Source organism: Numenius arquata, chromosome 1 (genome assembly GCF_964106895.1).
Source record: "Numenius arquata chromosome 1, bNumArq3.hap1.1, whole genome shotgun sequence".
NCBI classification, from domain to species: domain Eukaryota; kingdom Metazoa; phylum Chordata; class Aves; order Charadriiformes; family Scolopacidae; genus Numenius; species Numenius arquata.
The window spans coordinates 3,343,036-3,369,118 of record NC_133576.1 but is presented as its reverse complement, the minus strand read 5'-3'; the positions used below and the strand labels follow the sequence as shown (position 1 = coordinate 3,369,118).

The 26,083-nt window shown below is 40.3% G+C and overlaps 1 protein-coding gene across 1 annotated transcript in view; it reads left to right on the top strand.

Moving 5' to 3' along the window:
- Positions 1–26,083, top strand: part of VWF (von Willebrand factor) — a 145,593-nt gene that overhangs the window by 46,042 nt on the left and 73,468 nt on the right. The window contains exons 16-26 of the mRNA XM_074168927.1: positions 1,825–2,065; positions 2,910–3,004; positions 4,275–4,435; positions 11,359–11,462; positions 16,874–17,012; positions 17,782–17,916; positions 21,068–21,214; positions 21,852–21,992; positions 23,575–23,694; positions 24,045–24,201; positions 24,761–24,919. Coding sequence (XP_074025028.1) covers positions 1,825–2,065; positions 2,910–3,004; positions 4,275–4,435; positions 11,359–11,462; positions 16,874–17,012; positions 17,782–17,916; positions 21,068–21,214; positions 21,852–21,992; positions 23,575–23,694; positions 24,045–24,201; positions 24,761–24,919 — 1,599 coding nt within the window. The remainder of the gene's footprint in view (positions 1–1,824; positions 2,066–2,909; positions 3,005–4,274; positions 4,436–11,358; positions 11,463–16,873; positions 17,013–17,781; positions 17,917–21,067; positions 21,215–21,851; positions 21,993–23,574; positions 23,695–24,044; positions 24,202–24,760; positions 24,920–26,083) is intronic.

Here is a 26,083-nt window from a genome sequence, read left to right as displayed (position 1 = left end):
GACTAGAAAGTAGGGCAGGATGTTTGTCTCAGCGATCCTATCATCGTTGAATCTTGAAATTCTAGTGAACTGCTGTACCTGCCTGAAATCTGCCAAACCAGTTCCCTGTTTCCAGAGGTTCCCATGTAGCAAGTCATAGTTTTGGCTGAGGCTTCATGGTTGTCCTCCTTGTACATGCCTTCAGTGATGACAGTTGCTTTTTTTCTTTTTTTTTTTTTAAAAAAAAAAAAAAAGGCAACTGGTCCTCAGCCCTGGACTGTGCTGGTTCAGTATTTGATTTACCGCCAAGATTATGGTTATGTAAATTAGAAGTACTGTTCTGTGAATAGCTGCCAAAGACTCCTATAGCTGTGAGAGAACCTGTCATCTATTTATTTATGAGTTAGAAGATATTTACTCTGTGTTTATGAGCACACACAGATTCCTTGGGCTGTGTTGTGGCAGGTAAGTTAAATAGTTTGGGCACAAGTCCCAAACTTGGGAGATCCTTGCTCTGAAGAAGGCTTCAAGTCACCTTAGATGTCTCTGGGCTGGATGCTCAATTTAGGGGCTTACACTCCCATGTATGGGACTTTCAGGTGCTTCAGCAGAAGTCAGGGAGATATTGATGCAACCATACCTCTCTTCAGCAAGTAGAAGTAATTCTTCATTTCAGAAGAATTTTGTGTAGGTAAGCATTAGGTGTTGGTTAGCATGTAGGACTTGATTTGTTGGTCTCAGTGTTAGTTCAGCCCTGCTAGCAGTTGGGGAGGCTGCAGGGCTGTAGTCCTACATAGTTTTTCTCTCATTGTCATTGCTGCTACGGTTCCCAGGGGTGTGCGCTCACAGAAGAGATGGTAGGCATTATTGGGTCATTCTGCAGGAATGAGAAGAGGAAGAACTTTCTCTATAACCTCTTGATCTTGGTTTTAGCCCAGTACAAGTGTGCCAACTTTTATTTGCAGCTGCTTCCCTCACTCCCCTGAACATCCTACTTCATCACCTTACAACCCTGGCCATTTGCTTTGAAAGGTTGCTACAAACAACAGGTTTTGGAAACTCTGGTTAGCAGGAGGCCTGTTAAAAGTCCTTGATAATACTAACTTGTTTTCTCATCTTCTGAAACATGTTGTCATAGCTGCCACCTAGTGCCGATGCTGATGTTTGCTGAGGAGGTTGCCTCCAAATCAGTGATCTAGAACAAAGTGGAAGTTTTATAAACAGAAATGCCAAAATGGCTCCAAATGCTGTAATTAGGTCTCCACAAAAATGCATTAATCATCATTAATCATTAATCGTTAGTACCCAAGGTTTGGCTCCACAATCATTAAATGACTTCATCATTTGCACTTGTTTCCACAGAAATCACTGAGAGCTTCTGGGATGCGGGTCTTAAAACTGTTGTAGCACCAGATTATCAAGGCAGAAACCCACATTTCTACTTATTTTGACCAAATTTTCCTTACCCATGTTGCAAAGGAAGAGAAGTGTAAATGTGTACATGATGCTTGTAGTGCTCCTAACCTGTAGATCCAAGTAATAATAGAGGCTGGGCACAGCCTCTTTCATACTGGATGAAATATTGTGGATGGATTTCCATTGCAGGGGTTGCAGTCCAATCTCGACATTTATCGGAAACTGCATGTAGTAATGATATAGGCAGTGCCCTAGGCTTCACTGGTGCTGCCGGAGTTAAGGAGAGAGAGTGTAATACAGGCCTCCGTCGATGAGTAAATTGAGTAAATACATTTTAATCCCCAGCTTCCCAGTCTGGTTTAGGCAACTTTTCTTTTCATTGGCTTTGGATCAAATGCCGGTCTCCCTGATGTGCACATCATTCAACAGCAATGACCTGTCCTGAAGGCCAAGTGTACCAGCAGTGTGGGATGCCGTGCAACCAGACCTGCAGATCTCTGTCCTACCCGGATGAGGACTGTGAGGAACTCTGTGTGGAAGGATGCTACTGTCCCCCCGGGCACTACCTGGACGAGCATGAGGAGTGCGTGCCAAAGTCCCACTGCTCTTGTTACTATGACGGTGAGATCTTCCAGCCAGAGGATGTCTTTTCAGATCATTACACCATGTGGTAAGTGCAGTCAGTGTTCATAACTCATCCTTAAGTGCTGTGACTCCGAAATTTTTGGATAGCTGAAGTGGTTAACTGGTTCAGTTCCTCAGTTCCTTTACCTCCACTGAAACTAGTTTAGAAGGGGGCAAGATTTTGCCTCCAGAAAACCAAATGGTGAGTTTTACTGTTGCATCTCTTGAAATTATCCCTATAACAAATGCTGTCTTAGTCAGAAAAAAGGACTAAGCCCTGTTCCGCAAACAGTTCCTGCCAGTTTGAAATGGAGTTTAATGACTGACAATAGCTGCTTTGAAGGCTTTTAAAATGTCACTTTAATGTACTGCGTTACATTTCTTAAACGTTAAAACCTAATTAGCTCTGTCAAAGATACAAATATTAAAAAGCATTTCTAATTGTTAAATTGAGTAGCAGTACACTGAGAGTGGGCATGTAATTGCTGGGCGGCTCCTGGTAAAGCCCAGTTTTGGGAACAGCGTCTGCTCCTTTTCTCCTCTACCACAGAAGTCAGAAGTTGCAGGCAGTTAAGTGGTCCCTTACCTCTCTCCACAGCAAACCTGACTATTATCTTGCCCAGCTTCATGTGTGTGCAGATGCATTGGATTCAGCGGGACAGGGCTAGCGTATGGCTGGTTTACCATGCTAGTATTTCACTGCAACTATCTTAAGGAAGATCTGCCTTTAAGGTTGATGAGCAGGGTGAATGGAGAGCAACAGATCAGCCCCGATGAGAGGTGTAATTTTGGTACTCCGACAAGTTCCCTGTGGGTCTGTCCGAAAACAACAGCATGAGTGAAAGCTAAATGTCACTTTGTTAAATATAAGCTCTATTTGTTTTTCTTAGCTATTGTGAAAACGGCTTCATGCACTGCAGTACAAACAGAGCTCCCGGTGCCTTCCTGCCAGATGTTTTCGCTGATGAGAGGCCATCTGCCAGAAGTTAGTATGCTTTAAGAAATTAATATGCTTTCTTTATTTTTCCCTCTTCAGTCCTGGTAATCTAGAGTAGGGCAGAAGTACCAGAGGTTGCAGTGGCTGATGACGTTGGAAGTCTTTTTCTGACTTTCTGAACCTTCTTTTTTTTTTGTTACAGGGTAGAAACAAAACGTTTGCATGGGAGGATGCAGTGCTCGTTGTGGCCCACCTCTCAAAATTATAGTTAGCCACTGCAGTCTGTCTTTAGTGGAAGAGGTTAAGGGGTCCCTTGGCAGTGATCTGAGGCCCTCAGTTTCTATTTAAGGATTGCATGACTTCAGTAACTAGACAGCTTTATACCTCCTGCTTCTGACTGGTAGGTTGCAAGTTCTGGTGCAGAAGAAACTTTTTGTGGCTTGAAGGTTAGAGTGCTGCCAGGCTCCGAGTGTGCCCTCCAGCCACCAGGCATGTCTCCATAAAGCCTCCCAGAGACTGACAACTGCCTTGCAGAGCTAGGGACTGCATTGGAGAACAGATTAGTGTTCTAGGATTTTTTGAGGTTCTCCACTGACATCTGGATAGAGCTTACGGGATTGTGTTGGGAAAAGGGGGTCTTGGTAGACCACCAATAACATTGTCCTTCAGCTGAAGCCTTTTAGGTGTATATCTCACCAAACTCTTGCTGTATTGTTATTAAGACATAATTTTCCTGATATTATTGCTTTAAGACTTACAAAACCTCAGAGGCATATTTCTAGCATCACTTGAAATAATAGCCTGGAGTTTCTTGGGAAATTCTGATCTTCTTTTAGAGCCTGAGTTCTCAAGGAGTTTGAGAACATTGTATTTAAGTGAAGGGCATTGTTATTAACAGTGACGCATGTAGTTATACTCTGTGTTGGAAGTGACCCTAAGTCCAATAATATATGATGCTGTTGTTTCTCAGAATGCGGATTTTGTGCTGACGTTGCTAGTGTACACTGCCTCCAGGTTGAAATATGTTTCACAATGAAGTGTGCTCGCAGCCCTACTGCAATCTGGAATTGAATGCTTGTGCAGCTCCTTTTGCTTCCATACTAGAATATGTGCTTTTATGATAGCCTAACTGAGGTCACTTCATTGGGAAGTGGGGACTGTTACCTTTACAGTGTCATTCACAGTGGTCCAGTGGCATTGCTCCATTCTATATCCTAAATTAGTTTTCTAATAAAGGCGTTGATCCATCCTTTAGAAAAAGACTGTGCTAACAATGCTTGAGTTCTAAATGCAATTTTTGTAAATTTATTTTTTAAAGTAAAAAGGAGCTTGACATGCAGATCCCCCATGGAAAGATTTGTCTGTCCTGCAAACAATCCAAGAGCTGAAGGGTTGGAGTGTGCCAAGACCTGCCAGAATTACGACTTGGAGTGCATCAGCCACGGCTGCATATCTGGATGCCTCTGTCCAAAAGGGATGGTAAGCAGGCTCCTCCTCGTTTTCTTGCCTTCATTTTTTCCTACCAGCGGTCTTCTGGAAATACGTAGTTGTGAAGTATTGGCTCTGCCAATTTGTGGCTGGTTCAAATTATGTATAGTAGTATATCTGCATTGAAGACGAAGTTAAGCTTGTAATAATAGTTGATAATCAAAAAGCCAAACCCCACTGATTCTTTTTTAAGACAAATTTATGTCTTCCTTCAACTCTCCTCCCAAACTCCTCCTCAGTCTTGCTGAACTTCCCTAGTGTAGTAGTATTCAAGACAAGTAATCACGTACCTATGTCCCAAATTACCACCCCACATCCAGCCAAACCCTCCAGCTGATACTTGTTGCCTCCTTGTCAAGTCTCCATCTCTGCTGCTGCCTTCTTGTGCATTGCACCAAACGGAGTTCCCCATGAGATGGAACGTGGGACATGGAACTTGCTAAGATGATGCCAGAGGGTGTCCTGGAGTTGCAGATCGTGTGTTGAGCGTGCTTTTTTTTCACTGGTAAAATGCTTTTTTGGGTCCAAGGTTATGTTCCCCTGCAACCCTCAAATTTAATCGTTAGTTTAATCATTTTTAAATAGAGCAAATAGTTATTTGCTAAGCTAGTGACTGTGAAATCAGTATCAATCTAGAGCCCTGATAAAAAGCAGACTGAGTAGAATAGACAGCAGATTGCTGCTGCTGTTCTCTGAGCAATAGAAAAAAGCATCAGTGTTCAGTGCTGTGCAGTACTCCCTGGGCAGGCAAAGAGTTGTGCACGGCATCTCACTGGGGATATAGTCCCAGGCATCACACAAATAGCATAAAGGTGGAGCATATGGTATATTCTTTATGGAGTTGAGTAAATGGCGTTTTTGAGTTCTCTGTCCCAGAAAACTTCTGGGATTAAGAAGTTTGTTAAATTCAATGTGTGAAATGCAGATGAAAATACCTGATAGATGCTGGAAAAATGAGTTGAGGCTGTGCCTTTATTTTGTTTGAGGGTTAAAATACTCTATAATTGTGAGACTTTATTTGATACCTGTGGTACTTAGAGATGTGCTGGTGCAGTTTTCTAACTCAGAGGGACATACGGTAAAGCAAGATGTTTTCAAATGCTGCAACCCAGGAAGTCTAGAAATGCAAAAGATAATTTTATATTTTTACTTTTTTATACCTACTCAAGGTTCAGGCTCAGATTATTACTCCCCGGGTTGAGATGCATGTTTATGTTTAGGCTTCAGCTCTAATGAATCGACTTCATCCACTACTTTAAATTCCATTTAAAAAATCAATTAACTTTCCCTGGAAACATGTATTTTTTTAAAAAGATACGTTGTTTTTTCTGCTTTTATATGAATATGGGTGTTTTCACCCTCAAAACTCCTTCCATTGTCTTACTAAAAACAAACAAACAAAAAAAGCATTAATATTCATGTATTTTAACTTTGCTACCATATTTTGCTGATAAATACACATTTATGTAAATAGATGATACTGCAGAATAAAATGCCAGCTGTTGATAAAATCTCAGACTCGTGAAGTATCTTGTAGGTCCAAAGTGAAAAAATACAGAACATAATTTGAAGGCATTTGTATCAATATTGAGCAAATTTTCACCACAATTTTAAAACAAGTGTTAGTCCTTTTCACATTTAGGTTTTTAATGTCTGTCTTTTTAGAGAAGAATATTCCAAAATAGCAGTGTGATAAGTAAACTTACAGAAGTTTGCATACTTGTAAAGTTCCGATAAATCTTTCTCTGTATACAACAATATCAGACCTCTTTGATTTGGAGAAGGGTCTTGAGATTTAGTTTCAGTTCCAGGGTAATGGTAATAATACACTTTCGAGATAATCATGGAAAGCAAATTATGGTAACTACTCAACAGGAAAAAAACAAAGTGACACACCACACACCCCCCCCGCCCCTTGTCCCGCTAAATCAACTTCCTAGCAATTAACCTTCATGTTTAGTATAGAATTTCATATTCCTTTTCAGTAGGTTGGAACTATCATTCAAGCAATTATTTAATAGAATTTTTGCCAGGAGAAACAGCCCTTGGCATTCTGGAATTGAGAACTCCAGTTGACTCTGCAGTGATGTAAAACACGCCACTGAATTCAACAAGGTGGTTTGTCGGGATTGGGATAGAAGAATCGGGCCCAGTATTTTTTAAAATAACTAGTAAAATAAGCTCTTTGTCCGCTAGATGACAGTATGGTTCAATCTTCCAGTAAACTCAGTCTATAATTGCTTGTTCTCCTTGGCTTTCTATCTGGCTGGGAATAAAAATTGCGAGATTCGTGTTTCTCAAAGCCACGATGGGAGAAGCCAGTATATAGGTGATTTGATTGAAACCATGGCCACGCAAAGGCAGGATCAAGCTTGGTGCTTTCATTACATCGATACCCTTGGCCATGCATTAGACTCCTGCTGTGCGGCTTCACAGGACCTGCCAGCTTGTTACCAAAGAGCAGTTTCCTCCTCATCTCCAGTAGGTACCTAACCAGGATGGTTTGGGGGAGGCTTTTTCTTTATTTCTGCATTCTCCAATGAGTCTTTGTGCTCCCAGTATTATTTGCCAAAGATGGAAGGATTTGGGGTGATGACGAGGTTCCCCTTTCCATCCTGCCTCTCTCTCTCTTAAAGACTCTGGACATACTGAGGTAAAGCACTGCAAAATCACAAAGTCTGTGTTTACCAGCCTTGTACCATAAGAGCTGAGCAGTAAAGGGACCGGAAACAGGTATTACTATTACTTTTACCAGTCAGTCTCCCTTGTTGGTGTTCTGTAATCCTGTTTAATTTACAAGCACTCACGGAAGTGAGCTACTGTTTCTAGGAATGACTGTGAGGAGAAACAGATTACTGAACATTTATAGGAACAAATATTTGCACGTATCATCACTGTGGAAGAACTACCTTTTTACTGAAGGATTTTTTTTTTCTTTTGCAGTATTTTTCTTTTGCATATAAAAATTATGAATGGTCATGGATAATTTACTAGCAAAAAAAAAATCAGTCTTCCTGCTTCTCTAAAATGGTTCGTACTATCAGGAAAAAAAAAAAGATATGTACTTTACATAAAAAACTTTCCAGTACAATTTGCAATTATATACACTTAATATGGAATTAAGTGTAAAGTTATTCCAACATATATGAAGAGACGTTTACAGATAAGTTAACAAAGTTACCAGTCTTAAACAGAGCAATGCATAGTCTGAAATCTGCATGCACAAATTGCCTGCCAATTTTGAATTTCATAGCTGAAAAATAATTTCAAAAAAATCAAGGATTGTTCATGAACATGATGCTGCAGTTGGATAGATTTGAATTGGAAACTTTGCTGGGGATAGAAATTGCCAATCAATCAATTAATTATTTCCCCAATCAGAAAATGCAGATGAAAGTTACTTTATTCCAACTGAAAAATAAGTTTTCCAGTTCATCTTGATTTAATATTTTACGTTGTTTTGATTTCTTGAAAATAAAAATGTTCACTATGTCATGAAAAGTAATTCATCTTTTTCTGTCTTTGATCATCTGGAGGGTGGGAAATTCTCCATACTTGTCACCCTTTTGCAGAGCAGAAAAAATAAATCATAACATATGTGCAGAAGTGTGGGGAAAAATATGCTTTCTCAGATTAGTTTACTGCGCTCCAGGTTTTTCCCATTGGAAAATATTAATAAATATACAAATGGAGTGTTAACCACCTTTCTGGGGAAAAAGAGGAGCAGAACAATCAGAAAGCACAGAATCCAGACACTCCAAAACTAGAAAATTAATTTCTTTCAATTTCCAACAACTGAAGCAAAACTGAGCTTTAAAGTTGAAATTAAATGTTTTATTGTATTGTGGCTGCTGAAATAAAACTATTTATAAAACTATGATATGTCAGTATAAAAAGGGAAAAAAAACGCCCTGAACATATTAAATGGAAAAGTTTGAAAGGTTTTTTTCTTCCAGACTGTTTTCAACAGAAACTTAATAGAGTGCTATTTTGGTTTTCCTGCTAGCTCTGTTGTATATTCTTCAGTGTAGGCTTATCCTGTGACAGAGTCTTCACAAGGAGGTGGGTACCAGCTTTTTGGTGTGTGCATCTACCCAAGGATAATGCTTCATAAAACAAACAGAAGAAGCATACAGCTAACACAGGAAAGAAAAGTCAAGCGTGTAAGACTGCACATGTTGAGTGGTCTGTCCTAACACGTGTTTGACTTGTTTTTGCACAGAAATGGTGACAGGCTGTTTTAGTTAAAATATATCAGCTATTGGGTTCTAATCTCACCCACTTCCTTTACTTAATCCCTTACTCCTTTATACCTTTGGCCGACTTTCTGCTGAAGCCCTCAGGTGTATCAGGAGGAACAGAATGAAAACCTGAGCTTCCCTTGATGGTGCGATACTCATCAAAATTGTGTTGACCAAGAGACTAAAATTCAGCCTCATCATGGCAGAGTTTAAGGGGGAATAATCTTAACGTTCTGAAATCTGTAATACTGTCCTTCCTTTTGCAAGATTTGCCAAGGCTTAACAATCAATAAGATAGAGCAAGGATATGATGGACATTTCTGTCAGGTCCCCGAGTAGGGATTGGGGGCGGGAATCATCAGCTATTCAACAATTTATAGTCCCCATGGATGTGGTCTCAGGAGAATCATCATGAGGGTGTGAGATGGGGAGAAGAGCTGGTGTTCTCGTTACAAACCCGTCTCTTGCCTTGTGGTTGCCTCTTCAACACTCATGGCCTCCCATCAGTGGTCCTCAGGCACTCAGGAGTGTTAGATCTTCTGTATTAAATGGAGTCTATTGATGGACTGGGTGGCTTCCACAGAAAGCCTAGCTGTTTGTGAATAATGCCACTGGCCTGGTAATACCACATGGTGTGGTGCTCAACGGACTTGTAACACAACATAGCACCAGGCTGACAGATACACCAGCTTTTGCATGTGGTTTAAGTATGACCAGTAGATCGGGTGTTGCTACCAACAAAATCATCATCTGCTAAATTTTGCAGCAAATCTATTGAGTTTTGCAGCAATTAGTCTTAATTGGTCTCCTGGTCAAATCCACTTTGTGTATTTACGTCCTGCTTTCTAAATCCCACCCACCCACTCTGCAGTGTCCAGACAAGGTGTTTTTCCCTCTTTGTCAGTGGATTAACAATTGCTGCACTATAGCTTCACGGTGGCCGGACATTTGTGATGGAAAAACTAATACCAGGCTATTAAGTTTTTAGAGTTGGGGGATAGACTGTGACTAGCTTCATGTCAATGTGTGAGGGAGCAAGTAGAAGAGGTCCTAATCCTCCCTTTACCAACCATGTGCCCAATCCCAAATTATGTACCCAAGCCCTCAAGTCTATTGGGACTTGTGTTGCTGAACTCCATGGAAAAATTGAGAAATGTAGCCATGAGAGTGAAGTCATATATTGTTTTTTTTCCTGAGTGCCACTAGGAAGGAAGGAATTAAACACCCTTGGAAACATATGGTCTTCTCTGGCCTGTTTTCTCCCTGTTCTTTGTGGAGATGAAATCCGAGGCAGAGCCCCAGCTCTATCATCTAGAAAAGCATTTTTTTTGTTTCCATCTTGCTTCCGTCAGTGTGAGTTTATTTGGCATAATATAGTGCTCCATAAGCCACAGAGCATGTGGAGCTGCATATGAATGAAGGGTCTCCGGGCTGTGAAATCCTTTTCATTAGTAGTTCCCTGTGGCAGTTCTAGGTCCCCACAGGAAAAGGTAGAGCTCTTCTACTTTATTAACCTGGCGTTCAGACTACATTGATTTCATTGGCCTGTATTTCATGGTAAAAAAAAAATAATCAAAAACTATTTTAATGATTTTATAGGAAGAGTTTACAGTGGGAAGGTGATACTTTGTGACTTTTGAATGAGAGGGAGGGGAAGTGCTCTGCATTTCGGTATTTTGTGAAGCAAGAGCCAAACCTACCCCTGGCTTTGCAAAATCGCGTCCAAGTGAAAAGCAGCATAGCCAGCCTTGGTCTTGTTTGATTCTCTAAAACTGGCTGTCTTCAAAATGGAAAGGGAGTAATCATAGAGATAACGGAGAAAAGGAAGGAAAAAACCGATACAGTCTAAAGGCATTACTGTATGTTTGGGTTTTGTCGTTGTTGTTTTGTTCAGGTTTTTTTTTTTTTAAGTGGTTTGTTTTTATACAAAGAGAAACTAAGACCAGTAAGGTAAAAATGAAAAAGAAAAAATTGTCGACAGAACATAATGACCGATTCCCCAGCAAGAGAGCTTGTGAGAGTGGAAAAACGTCTGAAGTGGACTGATATTTATGCTGCTTTATAGAGAATAAGCAGGCATTCGGAGGAAAATGAATAACCACTCCGGTTTTCAGAGGCGAGCTGACAGGGGAGTTAAGGCTCTTTTTGTGGGGCATTGTCTGAGACAACCGAATCTTCATTTGTGCTTGAATTCTTCCGGTACTGCGGTTCCTTGTCTCCTCCTCCGTAGCTGTCTTTTCAGTTTTCAGCCCAGTTGAGCTCTGCATCGGGTTGCTTTTCTGGTAGGCCATCCTTCAGGTTGTGTGCGAGAAGTATGTGCTATTCACCTGCTCTCTGTGTTCAGGTCAGCCTATTTTATCTTCGCCTCCCCCTGGTTTTGGTCAAATTGAGCTTTCTCATAATGAGATTCTTTTAGGGTCTAATTTATTCTCCCAGCAGCTTAAATTGGTGTTCAGCCCCTGAAACAAGACTGTGATTTATGTACCTATAGCTCTATTTATTTTGATGGGAAAAAAATATTAGCAATGCTGTACCTTTCTTACTTTAGATTGTCTTGAACTGTTTTCTCTATCCTTTCCTTTATTCTTTATCCACGTGTCCTTGTGCTTACTCCTCTGTGCGCTGGCACATAGCAACAGGCCTGCGTGCTGACCAACTATGTGTTTTGCGTAGGTGCGACATGAAAACAAGTGTGTTGCTCCTGAGAGATGCCCATGTTTTCACAACGGAAGAGAATATGCCAAGGGAGAGACAGTGACTAACGACTGCAACACATGGTGAGCCACTGGAAATGTGTTTTTCTGTTTTTCTCTAAGGCACCTATGACGTTTCTAAGAAAACCAAATATTGTTTTCTAAACACATCTATTTCATATAAAGTCCGGTTTTGCAGTGTGGTAATGCACATATTGCATAGATCAACATATTCCCTTTGCATGTTGCATAAAGACTGGTGCAATATCCGGTAAACTGTACCTGGTACCTTAACAAATAGGCAATCTGTGTGTCTGTGCAGGTCCTCCATAGCCACTAGCTAGTGGATTTGCTCCTTGATCTTGCAACACAACATAACAATATAGGAGCTCCTCTGGGGGCGGGAGGAACGGAGCCTGCGCTTTGTCACTAAGCTCTGCTGTCATGCTTCCTTTTTCTGCCCTTCACATAGAGTCATAGAATGGTGTGGGTGGGAAGGGACCATAAAGATTGTCAAGTTCCAACCCCCCTGCCATGGGCAGGGACACCTCCACTAGAGCAGGTTGCTCAAAGCCCCATCCAGCCTGGCCTTGAACCCCTCCAGGGATGGGGCATCCGCAGCTTCTCTGGGCAGCTCGTTTCAGTGCCTCACCACCCTCAAAGGAAAGAATTTTTCCCTAAAATCTAATCTAAATCTCCCCACTTTCAGTTTAAAACCATTACCCCTCATCCTATTGCTACATTCTCTGATAAAAACTCCCTCCCTATCTCTCCTGTAGGCTCCCTTTAGGTACTGGCAGGCTGCTATAAGGTCTCCCTGGAGCCTTCTCTTCTCCAGGCTGACCAGCCCCAGCTCTCAGTCTGTCTTCACAGGAGAGGTGTTCCAGCCCTCTGATTATCATGCATCAGCAGAAGGGCTGTGATATGCTAGCTATAACATGGCAGGAGCTCTTAGGAAAATATTAAAGAACCAGGCAGAAAATGAGTTGACTTCTTTTATCTCAACGAGTGCTCAGTCCATTGATATATTAAAAAAAAAGAGGGGAAAAAACCAAAAAAGGAAAAGAAGTTGGTAGTATCTTCTTAGAAGAAAAGAATAACTGTTCCATATTTTTCACCTGCATCCCTATCTATCGTCTTTAGTTCTCCAAAAAGAGTTTGTAGGTTCAAAAGAAAGTGTTGGGCTGTGTGTGGAAGGAAACCCTTGGCACAGCCTTGGGTAAGGGTGTTAGCCTGCTGGCCAGGTTGTGGCTTCTGCCTGCACAGCATGCTTGCTGCATTGGAGAGCTGCTTTTCTCTCTGTGTGTGGTTGCGGAGGGAACACACATTGGGAGGAATCACCCATTCCTGCAGAGATCCAAGAGTCCAAGGTGCAGGACATCCAGCCACCAGCAGTGTGGAAACTATTTTCTTTGAACTTAGACTTCAGGATCTCTCCTACATTTTACTTGAAATGTCCCTGCCCAGCTCTGTGGCACCCCCAGGAGCAGTGTTTCTGTTATCCTCTGCATGACTGGATGGAGAATCAGCACCATTGAAGAGTCATATGGTTTGATTGTATTATTTTTTTTTTTTGTGCATTGATCTTTGAGCAACAGTGATTTCAAGTGTCATATTTTTAAACTGGTGGCACTGCTCCTAAACTGGCTTGAGTCAGGCTTGGATATAAGGTTTTATGCTTTTATCTGGAAATATTGACCTTCCGATGTTTTGTTTGATTTTTTTCCTTTGCAGCTACATACGACATTGTGAATCATGTACTATAAGTAGACCTGGGGAAAAGTGGGGTTGAAGGGAGGAAGATAGAGTAGAAGTTGATAATTTTATCTATTTTACTTTTAACGTAAGCAGGATGCAACCTGCTTACGTTGCATCTAAGTAAAAGTGACTCAGCTGAAAAACAAACACAATGAAAATTTTGTTGAAACAGTAACAGTAAGGTGTAAAACTCCTAGGTGGTGGTGCGTAATGTGCAAGATTCTTCACAAAACCCTTGCACAGTCATCTTATTTTCAGTCAGTCTTACAATCTTCAATCTTAAAATAGTCATAACCATGTTGCTTCATTCTTGTAACTGACCTTTTGTTTCTGGCCATGCCATTGTAAGTGACATTTCCTCTAATACATAGAATTTTCTTCAGTATCGGGGTCAAGAAAATGTTAGAAATCATGCTTTTTCTCATTGATAAAAAGTTCTTCCTCTCATTTTGGGTATTTTTCTTGAATATGAAAGTAAAATTGGAAATAAGGTCCATTCAAATATGTCACTAGAGCCTTTTTGAACTATGTGACTTTGAAAAGCTTCATGATAGTTCTCAGCAAATATCAAGTCAAATGTCATTTAGAAAGTGATATAGGGAATTAGTATTGCTTTGAGAATTAATAAGAATTGAGAGTCTGCATTTTGGAGGTCAGATCTTCCTTTTCGTTTTTGCTTTTTGTACTGCTGTTGCAGGAGTTCTCATTCTCACTTGTTCTTAGCCAGATGTGAACACCTGCAAACGCAATATATGAGCCAGAGGTGTCAGATTTGGCTTTTATATTCGACTTGACATATGGGACACCCTAATTCATGAACAACGGAATGTCTCCAAGTCTAAGCTAGTGGCAAAACTTTTGTTATGCTATGTATTGGGAATTCGTTGTAGAGCTCAGTGAAAATTTTGGAATAACATTTATGAAGCAGTACACAGCAGAAATTTGCTAATCTGAATTTTGCTACACCACATACTTACTTTATAATCTGTCCGTGCACATAAATACGAAATTGTGGTCATGCTCTACCTATTATTAGAGATTTAATAGAACAGTGTGCAATAGGTTTCATGTTACAGATATTTAATTCTTTGAAGAAAATGTATTGTACAATATTTATTATACTGTGAAGTGTTATCAAGATTAAACAATGCTTATGCTTGGGTTAAGGCATTACTAGAGAACTTGGTTCAGTACCCTTTTTTTTTTTTCTTTGGTTAGCAATTTGATCTTGGGAAAGTACTTGAGGTTTTTTATCCCTGAGTTTTTACATCTGTAAAGCAGGGATAAAGTTCCTCTTTCCCTGCCCTTATAGAGCTTGATTAAAAAATCCCTGGGGCAGTGATGGTGTCCATCTGCGTTCATATAGTGTTTAGTAGATGAATGTTTCTCCAACCTCAAGCAAGCTATTGCTTATTAAATTATTATTATTAGATTAGATTATTAGATGAGGTGTCAGATGCTACTCTAACTCCCCAAAATTAATAACAAACAAAAGAGTGATCAGATTTTATGCTTCATTGACCTTGTTTTATGTTTTGTTTGCTCAGTTTCTTGCTAGTTAGGAAATCAATTTATTTCACTGATCAAAAGTCCGTGGATGCCAAGGGAAAGATCCCTTTTCCTACCTGCAGCTTCTGTAGCAAGGCATGTGGTTCTCCAGGATACCTCTGGAAAAGGTCAAGAGGACTGGGTGGATCCTCTGAAGTCTTTTCTTATCCTTAATTCTGTTTCCCTCTTTCTCTCATTTAAACATGAGGATAATGGTGTTTACCTCCTTGAGCCTGATTTATCAGGGTACCGTGTAAATTTTAGATTATTATGTATCACACCAATCAAAGGATACAAATGTTCTTGGAAACTCTTATAAATTTAATAATGATTGGTGTTGAATACGGCTGGTTTGATGTAATCATGAAGACTGGGAGCCCTGCTATTTTTCCTTCTGTCTGTTACACTGGCATAATTACACTGAAGCCAATTGAGTTACTCCAAGGTAAGAAAATTGGCTTTCTTTGTATTTTGATTCTGCACTCACAAGATGGTCACCACGTGTTGTTTGGGTTTTTTTGTTGTTGTTGTTTAGTTCTTTTCTATTTTTTAAAACAAAACAAAAACCAAAACAACAAAAAAACCACAAAGGGCTAAAAGAGTCCAAAAGGAGGAGAGAAACAAAGAACTCTCTCCCTTTCATCGTGGCATCACTGATTTTGTATGGTAATGACAGCGCAGTACAGCTGCTACAGCCGTGTGGGTATAACGACATCATGACCTCAACTCTGCGTTTGATTGCTCTTCAGAATTCCCCTCCCCCTGAAAAAACAAGGCAGCATCTTGTTTTGCTTTGTATATCATGATATCCCCTTTTTTTTTCTTGCGTATCCTGTGCTTGTGAGAAAGTCTAGGAGGTGACCTTGACATCACTTGCAAGCTGTGCAGCCAGAGAACCACTGGTGTGTCTCCTTTCATGATCAGGGGTCTTGTCACATCTCTGGTTGCATAAGCTGAGGTTTAGCTTGGAGTCCTACTTGTATGTTGCCGAACTTGAATTCTGCTGCAGGGCAGATGTTCTGGTTTGATCACCACAAGAGACCTCAGGGGACAGTATCAGACCATAGGACTGTCCTCAGAGAGTATATGTATTTATGTACCTATGAAAGAAAAATAAATATTTCTATCCATGTGTGTGTTCTTGTCAGGCTTTGAGGTAATGTCTGCAATTGCTAGGTCAGATAAACTATAATGAAGAATGAATTTCATGTAAGAACAGAGAGACATCTATGGAGAAAGGGTAGTATTATTCTCAAGTATATAATCTGAACAAAAGCCACTGGGCAGACTGAATTACAGCCCTGGTTACTTGGTCCCAGAGGTTGATCACTAAAGTAAACGCATGTCCTTTGGCATCAGCTGGATATTAAATTTACTACTATTTTAGGTTTCAATGAGGGAAAAATGGACAGTACTGCAAATAAAAACAGGGTTGCTGATATACTTCATATTTAACCTGTAGTGGTCCTTAGAGGGTAATCAATCTGTTTTTCTAAAAGGTTACTCAGAGCAGAGCAGGATATCCAAAATAAAACACTAATAGTATTACTAAATATTCTAGCAGGCTCTGTCCAGGCCTTTTTTTCTGTAAGTTCAAAAAGCACATACTCCTACACGCAGCTTGTAAGAAAAAGGGAAACACATTCCTTATTCACGTAACATGTTAATGCAATATTTGGATTTATGCATCCAATACTACTGTATGTTAATTTATGTTAATGAGAGTGTCATCTGGTGCACGGTAGTGTAACATAGTTATGGAAGTCCATCTAGAGAAGGATTCCAGCAGTCCAGTCATGGAGCCCTCTAAGAGTACTTTCTCAAGGCCAAACATATAAAGGATCTGCTGGGGACATGCCTGAGAACAGATCACAGCACAGAGAACTGCAAAGTGTCCTCACAGAGCTGCAATTGATGGCTGAGTTAAGACACATAGGGGAACAATGCTCCTGTTTGGTCTGCAGTAGGTTAATCCTTTACCCAGACCCAGGAAAAATAGCAGAATGAGGAAAAATAGTAGCTTATCACCGCTTGTGTGTCTTTTGGAGAGTCTTCAGATCATGAGCTCCTGGAGGCAGAAGCTTTTGCTCTTTCACTTGGCCTATAGTACCTTGCTTTCTCTTGCTTATTTGAAATAATGTTTATTGGAAATAATGATGGCAGTCATTGACTCATTTTCCCTGTTATAGTGTGTGTCGTGGTCGAAAGTGGGAATGCACTAAAAATACCTGTGATGGCACCTGCACTGTCATTGGTACAGCTCATTATTTGACATTTGATGGATTGAAATACAAGTTTCCAGGAAACTGTCAATATGTATTAGTCCAGGTAAGAACATGTCAAATGCTGAAGCTGTCTGATAATACACTTCTTTTACACCAGAAGAGAAGTCCAACATTTGGACAAATCACAGTAAAGTATTCTTTATTGCTAAGCCAGACGTAGGGTAGAGGAGGGCAGAGCTCATTAGTGACTTCTAAGACGCCTTGAGAACTTTGAAGACTGCATTGTGTTCTATAGAAATGAGTTAGGTTGTCACGTGTCAACCTGTCAGTCATAAAACATATGGTAGCAGAATGGTAGAGAGAGGAGCTGTCTGAATCTTACCTTTAACAAGGAATTGCGGATACCCATAAATCAATCTTTCCTCATTTCCCACTAGCCTCTTTATCCTGTAGTGATGGCTTACTGTCTGACTGAGACAGACAAGAAGTGCTCAGTGAACCTTCTCTAAATGCATCAGCAGCACAGACTCTGCTTCTTCATTTTGGCCAAGACACTGTTCTGTCCCATGCACCAACCTATTTGGAGTACATTGACAATATCCATTTTCTTCGTAGCACAGAGGAGAGATGAATAAAGGTATAGGACCCTAACATCAGCCTGAGGTTTGTGGCAGCAGCCAGAAATCTACCCCACAAATAGCAACACTAAGCCCAAAGTAAATGAATATGGGAACAGTTGACATGCCAACATGTATCTTACTGGCCCCAGAGTACACAGGGTATTAGCTGAGCTTTCCTTTTACTCCATAGATCTGTATGTGTTTTTTGAATGTTCTACATTAATGACTCATTCGTTTATTTTTTTCTGATAGGATTTCTGCAAGGATGACTCTGGGACATTCCGGATATTAATTTCAAATGAAGGTTGTGGCTTCACGGGAGAAAAGTGCACCAAAAGGGTTATCATTCTGTATGAAAGTGGGGAAATAGAGTTGCTTAATGGAAACGTATGTATGCTTCTTTTCTCTTTCCCTTTTTTGGGGAAAAGAATTTCAGGTTGATTAGTAAGATAAGGCAGGAATGGCCTTATGCTCAGTGGTTCTTGAATATTAGAACATAAAATGAACAGATTGTCAGGATTAGAATTATCTAATTTGTTCCCAGAGGTATAATGCCATTGTGGTATTTCTGTTTGATGCCAATAAATTTATCTCAGGCAAGAAGCAATTCAATGCAAGCTCTTATGAGGAATGGCTTTTCTAAACATGGGAGGTCTATCTCAAGCAAGGTTAAGTGGAAGAAAGAGAATAAGTGACTGACCCATGACTAGTGAAACTTCTGACTTAAAATCTGAAGGACTGAGAATGCAGAAAAAAATGAAGTCATGGCTGAAAGAAGTTGATACTGCAGAAGCAAATATCACTATCCTTTCCCTTGTTAAAGTGTCAGGTGGAAAATCCAGATGACTGGATTCTCTTTTTTCTTTTTTTTTTTTTTTTTTTGCCAGTTTCCTACTAACAGACACTGACGAATTAACCAAGAATCACTTCCACGTCCCTCCATTGCAGGAAATGAGCGTTTCAAAGGGCAGAGTTCAGCTCTTTGCCTTGGGCGCTGTAACAAGACCGACTGTGTGTTCAAACATTAGAGAGCTCCAGTGGATTATAGTATTTCAATTGCTCAGTTTTCAGAAACACTGTGCTCTGAACTGGCATCTGGACCAGAGATTTGCAAAAATGTTCCCAGTGAAAGGGGAAACCACTCTCCCTTTACCTTGTTTTGTGTTAAGGGACAAAGCTGAACCAGGTTTTGCACAGCCTGCGAGTTGCCTGCAAATTGTTGCGTGCCACTGATGCTTGACGGGGACATGTGAAATTTGGCCATTGTTAATAGCGTCTGTGCAGTGCATCTTGACAGCATATGATACGTGTAGGCTTTTGGTTGCTGGAGGAAGGAGTATAGGACTTATTGGTTGCCCAATCAATTCTTTATTTCTACTACTAAAGAATCCCCTACCAGGGTGAGGGTGACCGGTAGTGCAGGGATCATCAAGTCCATAGAGCCAGGCATTGTCTGAAAAGTTCTTCAGGGGGCGTATTTTTCAGAAGAGCTGTGATTCTGTTGGAGCACCTAGAGAAGGGCCAGAAAAGACAGGAGGTGATGAGGCATGCAGCAGCTCCAGCAGCAGACGGTGTTGGGTTCCTAAGAGAATGTGTCCTTGCAAGAGCTAGGTCTGTATCACAAGACTGGCCACATGACCTTGACTGAATTTTTAGCTGTCTTTCTAGAGAGTTTAAGGCTCAGTGTAATATCTAGAGAAGGTTTTCTTAGAAATAACAGCAACCAAAGGAGAGATTAAGGAAAAATAACCGATATGAAGACTCTTAGGCAAATTCTCACACAGTGATGACTTCCTACACTCTTTTTCCACAAGAATCCTTAGAAGCAACCGGGAGAAACAAGCGGTTTTTTGCCATTAAAAGGTTTCCAAGAAATACTGTTTTAAGATGATATTGTTTTGAGAGCTGCCTCTAGTTTTAAGTAAATGGGGGCTTAATTGAAGTATTTGCATGTTACAGTTCTGGTTTACATTAAAAAAAAAATCATGAAATCATTTTTTCTCTTCTGAAACAAATAAATCTGCCAGTTTGCAAGGTCAAAAGTTTATGACTTCATGGTTGGGCAAAAAGCCTCCGTAAACATAGAAATTCTGTAATTTAAGTCAATCTCCCAACTCAGCTTTTTTCCTCTGTTTTTTGCCTGAGTTTGGAAAGACAGAGACTACTATATTTAGAAGATAAGTGATCAGGTGTGACTAGACTGTACAGTAATACAATGGGCATAGGTGAAGATGAAAAAGCGTCCAGTTCCTGAAATATCTTTTAACGTATTCTTCCCCAAAGACATGGAACGCCTTCTTCAGGAGGTCCTTGAAGGGTGTGAACTGTCTTCTCTGGGGATGAAGGTTGCTGATAATAACCCAGAGATGACGAGAATTGAATTATGGTGCTGAGCTTTTACTGAATTGAGCAAGAAAGAATAGTGGGATGAGGAAATATTTTGCCCTCAAACCGGAGAGTGGGTGAATGGTTTGTAGGCTCCTCTTTCTCCCTTGCTTTAATCACTATTTGTACTGATTGAAAGCTTTCATCTGCCTCTTCCAGAATTAAGCAGTTTTCAGTTGATGCATTAGTGGTGCTTAAAGTAACAGCCATGCCAGACCTCTCTCTCCAAATGTGGTCAATAATCCTATTAGCGTTCCCATTGAAAGGGGATTATGGTGTGAAAGAAAGCATTTTAAATTAATCTCCTAAGTTCTTAGTAGCTGGAGGCGATGAATTTGCAGCCAGATGGAAAGAGGCACACAGGGGAAGTAAAAGTGATGGAAAAATGAAGAGACTGAAAGCTGTCTCTCAGGATTTTTCCTCTTGGTGTAGCTGGTTGGGAAGAAAGTCCTTCCTGACTTCAGGATTGGACTCTGGTCCTCCAGAGCCCACCGATGCATGTGGTTCTCCCAGTTCACATTACTCTTAAACCTAGCCAGCCCTTTTGTCACTACCTGCCTCAGGAGCACAGAATTGTTGGTTTCCTAAAAAGATAAAATAAAAATAAAATGCAGTTATTCAGTGAACCATTACCTGAAGACTAAACTGATTGTTAGTTGGGTATACCTTGTCTTCTTTATCAGCCCTTCTTCTGTTTAGCAATCATTGCTTTGTGTGTCAGCATTTGTGGTGAGTATATATTACATCCAGGGAGCATGAGGGACTTGCCTCATTCAGAATTATAGAAACATGACGAGATTGAAATACCGTACTTGTATCCCAATTTACTGTTCTAAGTTTTGTTTCTAAGCATTGTTTTTAATTTTGAATTTTGAATTTACTGTTCTAAGCTTTGTTTCTAAGGCAGTAATTTATCCACAGCAACCTTTCTGTGTAGAAACAAGCCTGTAATCAGTCCCTTACCTGTGCCTTGCTTACAGTTTTGCAAATGCTCTGGAGCATGTGTATAACTTATGGGAACTATCTATTCTCTGGAGAACAGCATGTTTGAAAATAGTTTGAACCTATGTGCATGTGTCCCACTGGGAAAGCGACCTGCATCAAATCAGAATTAGAGACGCAGTCGATAGCACAATGTGCTTTTCTTGTTCAGGTAAACATCAAGGTACCTCCTAAAGATGACAGTGATTTGGAAGTCATGAAGTCTGGCCGTTATTACATCATTTTGCTGGGCAAAAGCATCAGTGTGACCTGGGATCTGGCCATGGGAGTCTCAGTTATCTTAAAAGGCAATTTCAAAGTAAGTGGTTTTTGCTTTACTTTTTATTCTCATTGAAGAGTGCACTTACCCTGTCTCATGGGGAGTAGCATTTTTTAAATGCAGACGTGCTGATAGAGTTCCGTGGAATATCAGGCACTTGCTTGAAAATGAAGGGATTTTTTTGTAATACAGTAAGGATTGCTTACTTTCCTGGTAGTTCAAGTGTAAGGCGTACGTTCTGGGTCATTAGACATGAGCTATGACAGAAAGGATGACTATGAATAACTATGCCTTGAGTGATTTCTTCTGTATTTAGGAAAAGCAGTATAAGGAGCCAGATTTACTAGTGATGGCGATAGGGCAGCCATCTCTAGAAGTAAAATGGGATTGTAAGGACATACTCCAAACAGAACCAACAGGCACCTCTGATCAGAGTCATCACCTTTATTCCTGGGGCCCTTAGAGACAGTACAGTCCTGCTTTCAGCAAAGTAGAATGGGAATAGGAGCTACACTTTCTCTGTGAGAGACTATGTCTATTTTAGTGAACTTGGCAAGGCCAGGGATAATTCAGTTTTTAAGCCATTAAAGCACTAGGCTAAAAAGACTTCTTAACAAAACCCTGAGCTGGTCTACAGATGTAAGTTTTATGTATTTTGTGTTTCTTTCCCTGCAAGGATCAAGTGTGTGGTCTGTGTGGAAATTTTGATGGAATCCAAAACAATGATTTGACCAGCAGCAATGAACATCTTGAAGTTGATCCAGTTGACTTTGGGAATTCTTGGAAAGTTAATCCATACTGTGCTGATGTTGAAAAGGTGATTGTGAATGAACTGTGAAAACGAATTAATACAGGTTACAGTATCACTTCAGAGCAGGCAAAGAGGTTTGAAAGGATAAAAATAAATGGAAATGAACTCCTTCCCCCGTATTTTTGCCAAATAATATTATTTCTTGAAATCTGATAAAAGATCAATTAACTTATTGAAGGCCTCTGTGCTGCCTGGCTTCAGATGAATATTAAAATAGCCAATCTGTAAGGTAGAGGCTGTTCATAAAGTTTGCCAGCCCAGATGCTTGAAATCGAGGTATAACTGGAAATCTCATTTTAGAGCTTAATCTAAAAAACCTAGCTGTAATCTTCAGGCAGAGGCAGTTCAGATAAAAATTTTGTATTTCCCTATCCAAAATTCTATATCCCAAATTTTAGTCTGTCCATTTATGAACAACTGAATGTAGAGATTTTCTTTCTATCTTCTTCCTTTAAAGAGCATTCAGTTATTATTTTCAGATTGGAGAGGCTTGAAGAGAAAAAGCAAGGTACAGGAGGGGATGAAGACCTTATTGACATGCTATCACTGCTTCTGAATATTGAGGATGTTACCTGCTATCTGAAAGTATTATCTATGTGCTGTTGCCAGAAATTAGGTGATTTCATGGGGTACTAGTTATGCTACGCATGAGGCTGTACTTTCTGTTTTCCAAATGCAGAGTTTTGAAAGAATGAAATTGAATAATAAATTTGTCTTGACCTGACAATTATTATGACCAAAAGTATTTCCAGATCAAAAAGTGAGGGGAAACAACTTGAAGACAACTTGCGCTGACATTTATAATATGAAGCATTTCATTCAGATGGTGCTTTTAAGGCTGAAAACTTTCTCTTGAAAATTGGTCTAATTTTTTAAAAGAGAGAGGGGGAAAAAAGGCCTTATTTAGATATTACCTTAAAAGATTTAAATTATCAGAAAATAAAATGAAGCATTTGTTTTTGATCACATGAAATCTTTTGGGTTAGTTTGATAAATCACCTGCAAGTGTGACATAGCCAGAGTGTTACTTTGCTGAATATCACTTTTTAGATATGACTCGATCGGAGCACTAGAAGAAGTTGCGATAATGAGGAATGAGACTGCAGGGTGAGGCTGAGAAGGAGCAGCTTCTCGTTTCAGTGTAATAGGCACAGGACAGGGCCTGCAGACTGTCCATAAATGCTGTGACAATACTAGTGCTCCTTCTTCTTAGATAAGTTAAATGGGAGAGGGGAAGACTTACTGAGCAGTGGCTATGGGTATTGTCTGCTGAAGACTGAGCATATTTGTGAGTCTCGTGGGCATTCTGTAGAGCTGGGAATGATTGTTTTTCAGGGTGGATGTTTGGTACAGTGGGACTTTTTGTCATCAAAATATCTATGTTAAAAATGTGGTGTACAAGTAAGAGCTGCAGAAAATGCAGGAGGTGACCTGCTCTACTCTGTGTTCTGCCGTGGCAGGATTGGTCCTGACAATTTCCTTTGACATGGAAAAATGTCTAGTGCTAATGAATGTGTTCAATTTGAAGAGTCCCGAGGTCCTGAAGGCAAGGCTAATCCAATGTGTGCTTCTCTCTTACATTATTAAGCCCAACTGGGAACAGACCTCGATGTCTCCACTGTGTAATGGAAACATAGTGAAGCAGGTGATGGTAGAAACGTCATGCAGCATTTTGTCTGGGGATCTCTTTAAAGAATGCAAAAAACTTGTGAGTATTGTGTCATGTGTTTCACATTCTTCAATTCTGCATGATCTGTGCTGACACCGATTACAGTTGAGGGGAAACGTTTGGTTGTGCTGACAGCATACAGGGCTTGGAGGAGACTGACTAATTGGCATTCTTGTCTCTGACCCTGTCCTGTAGCTGATGCTTCATGGGAAAAGGCAGGATACCCCTGGTAAAAAGCTATAGAATAACTTCTGCTTGAAGACCTGCACAGATTTATGTGGCACCTCACTCTTCGTGAATGGAGCAGGCAGACCATCTGAAGGTTAAATGTGTCTAGAAGGAGGAGATGAGGGGCATCAGTGACTGTACCCTGTATTTCTCTTTTGTAGGTGAATCCTGAGCCCTACATAGATATTTGCATGTATGACACTTGTGCCTGTGAATCTATTGGGGACTGTGCTTGCTTCTGTGATGCTATAGCAGCCTATGCACATGTCTGTGCACAAAAAGGTGTTGCTGTGCACTGGAGATCACCAGCTCTGTGCCGTAAGTACAGGGTAGATGAAGCATTGGGTGAAAGGGTTCACGCTTTTAATCAGTAAGCTGTTGGCTCAGATAGACTGTTCTTGTCCAGCTCTGCTCCCACTGATGTCTGGAGAAATTCACTTTAATGGGACTGGGCTAGCAGCTGATGGTGACATTTCCTCTCCCTTTTCTATTTATATTCAGAGCCATACCTGGAAAAAACATTCCCTCAATAAGGGGATATAATAGCCTGCAGTACAAACAAATGTAGACAAAGAAAAGGTTTCTGTACCTTTTATTTTTTTTTAATTAAAATTTAAGGATCCTTTTTTTTCAGTTTTTATCAAAAAAAAAAACCCACCGCAAAATCTCTGATCTACTTCATTATGTGAAAAAAATTTTAAGTGTGAAGAAGTGGCCTCTTCTAAATGTAGTAAAATATTTTTATTTAAAGATGGAAACCTTTCTTTTTCTATGTGTATTTGGTCCAACCAGTAGCAAGTTTGGTGTCATAGTTTTGAGAGGTGTGGTGAATACACTCTGGTTTGATTTTCTTGCCTCCGATTCTTTCACCCTACAGCACAAAGCTGTGAGGACCTGAATAAACAAGAATTAGATTATCAATGTGAATGGCGATACAATAGCTGTGGGCCTGCTTGTCCTGTAACGTGCCAGCACCCACAACCTTTGGAGTGCCCTCTGCAGTGTGTGGAAGGATGCCATGTACACTGTCCTGCAGGTATGTCCAACTTTGCTTTAAGCAGCGGCTTACTTTTTTCTGCTATTCTCCTGGTACTTGTAGGTATTGCTGTAGAGGTTTTTGGTTTTTTGGGGTTTTTTTTGGTTTGGGTTTGGTTTTTTTTTTGACCCCCTAAGTGTTCCTATTGCATGGAAAGATGTCTTACGCTCCAAAAATATTAAAAGATTAGTGAGGCTGGAGATTTCAAAAGACTTAGATGTGGCAGTTAATTCCTTAACAGGCTTACTGATGTGTTTTCACCACAATTTCTTACTGCATAAGGAAGAAGGTGGTTAGGCATCCTGGTTTGAGTTTGTGAAATGGGCATGGGTTGTGGAGGGCATGAAGTGGTGCCTTAGAAGAGGAGAATGAAACGCTGCCAGCAAAAATGAGAGAGGATGGGAACGTGTTGATAAGAAAGGAAGACAGGAGGATTAGGGGCTGTGTAGCAACAGAGATTGTTGACTATGTGGTTAAAAGTAGGGTATGAATTTCTGCTGGATGCTCATAAAATGCTCTCCTTCAGAGCAACTACCGCAGTGGGGGAAACCTATTGCCTTAGTCTGCTTACTACCTCCCAGGATCTGATGCTCCTAAGAGTGCCCAGCAGGCATCCTCCTGTGAGCCTGAGCTTTCAGGTTAGCTATTCCCAACAACTATTTCGTAAAAAGAAGAAAGGAAGAAATATGGGTAATATGGGATGGGGATAGGAAAGACAGACAGAAAGGGAAAGAGTGAAAGACAAGCAAGATCCAAAAGGGGACTGAAAATGCGGATGAATAAGTAGCTTCTCAAGGCAGAGTGAGAAGACATGAAGGCAAAGAAAAAGAGTATTTTAAGACCCAAAGTATCTATTCTGGGCCCTGGTATCTCTGATCAGAGTAAGGTAGGGGAGAGCAGGAGAAATAAATAATATAAGTGTAAAAAGGAAAATGCTATTTTCTCTTGTCATCTTCAATCTTTTGTTCTAAAGATATATTCACCTTCTTTATGGTACTGGCTTTTGCAGGTTTTACTTCCAGGTTAAGTACTTCCAGTATATAAATAAAAGTGGTCATGAAGGAAGGAAATACTTTTCTGTGTCAAGCTGACAGTGGATGTAACACAAGCACAGTATGCAGAACGTTTGAGCCCAACTCTGCTAAATGCAATGATTAGTTTTGC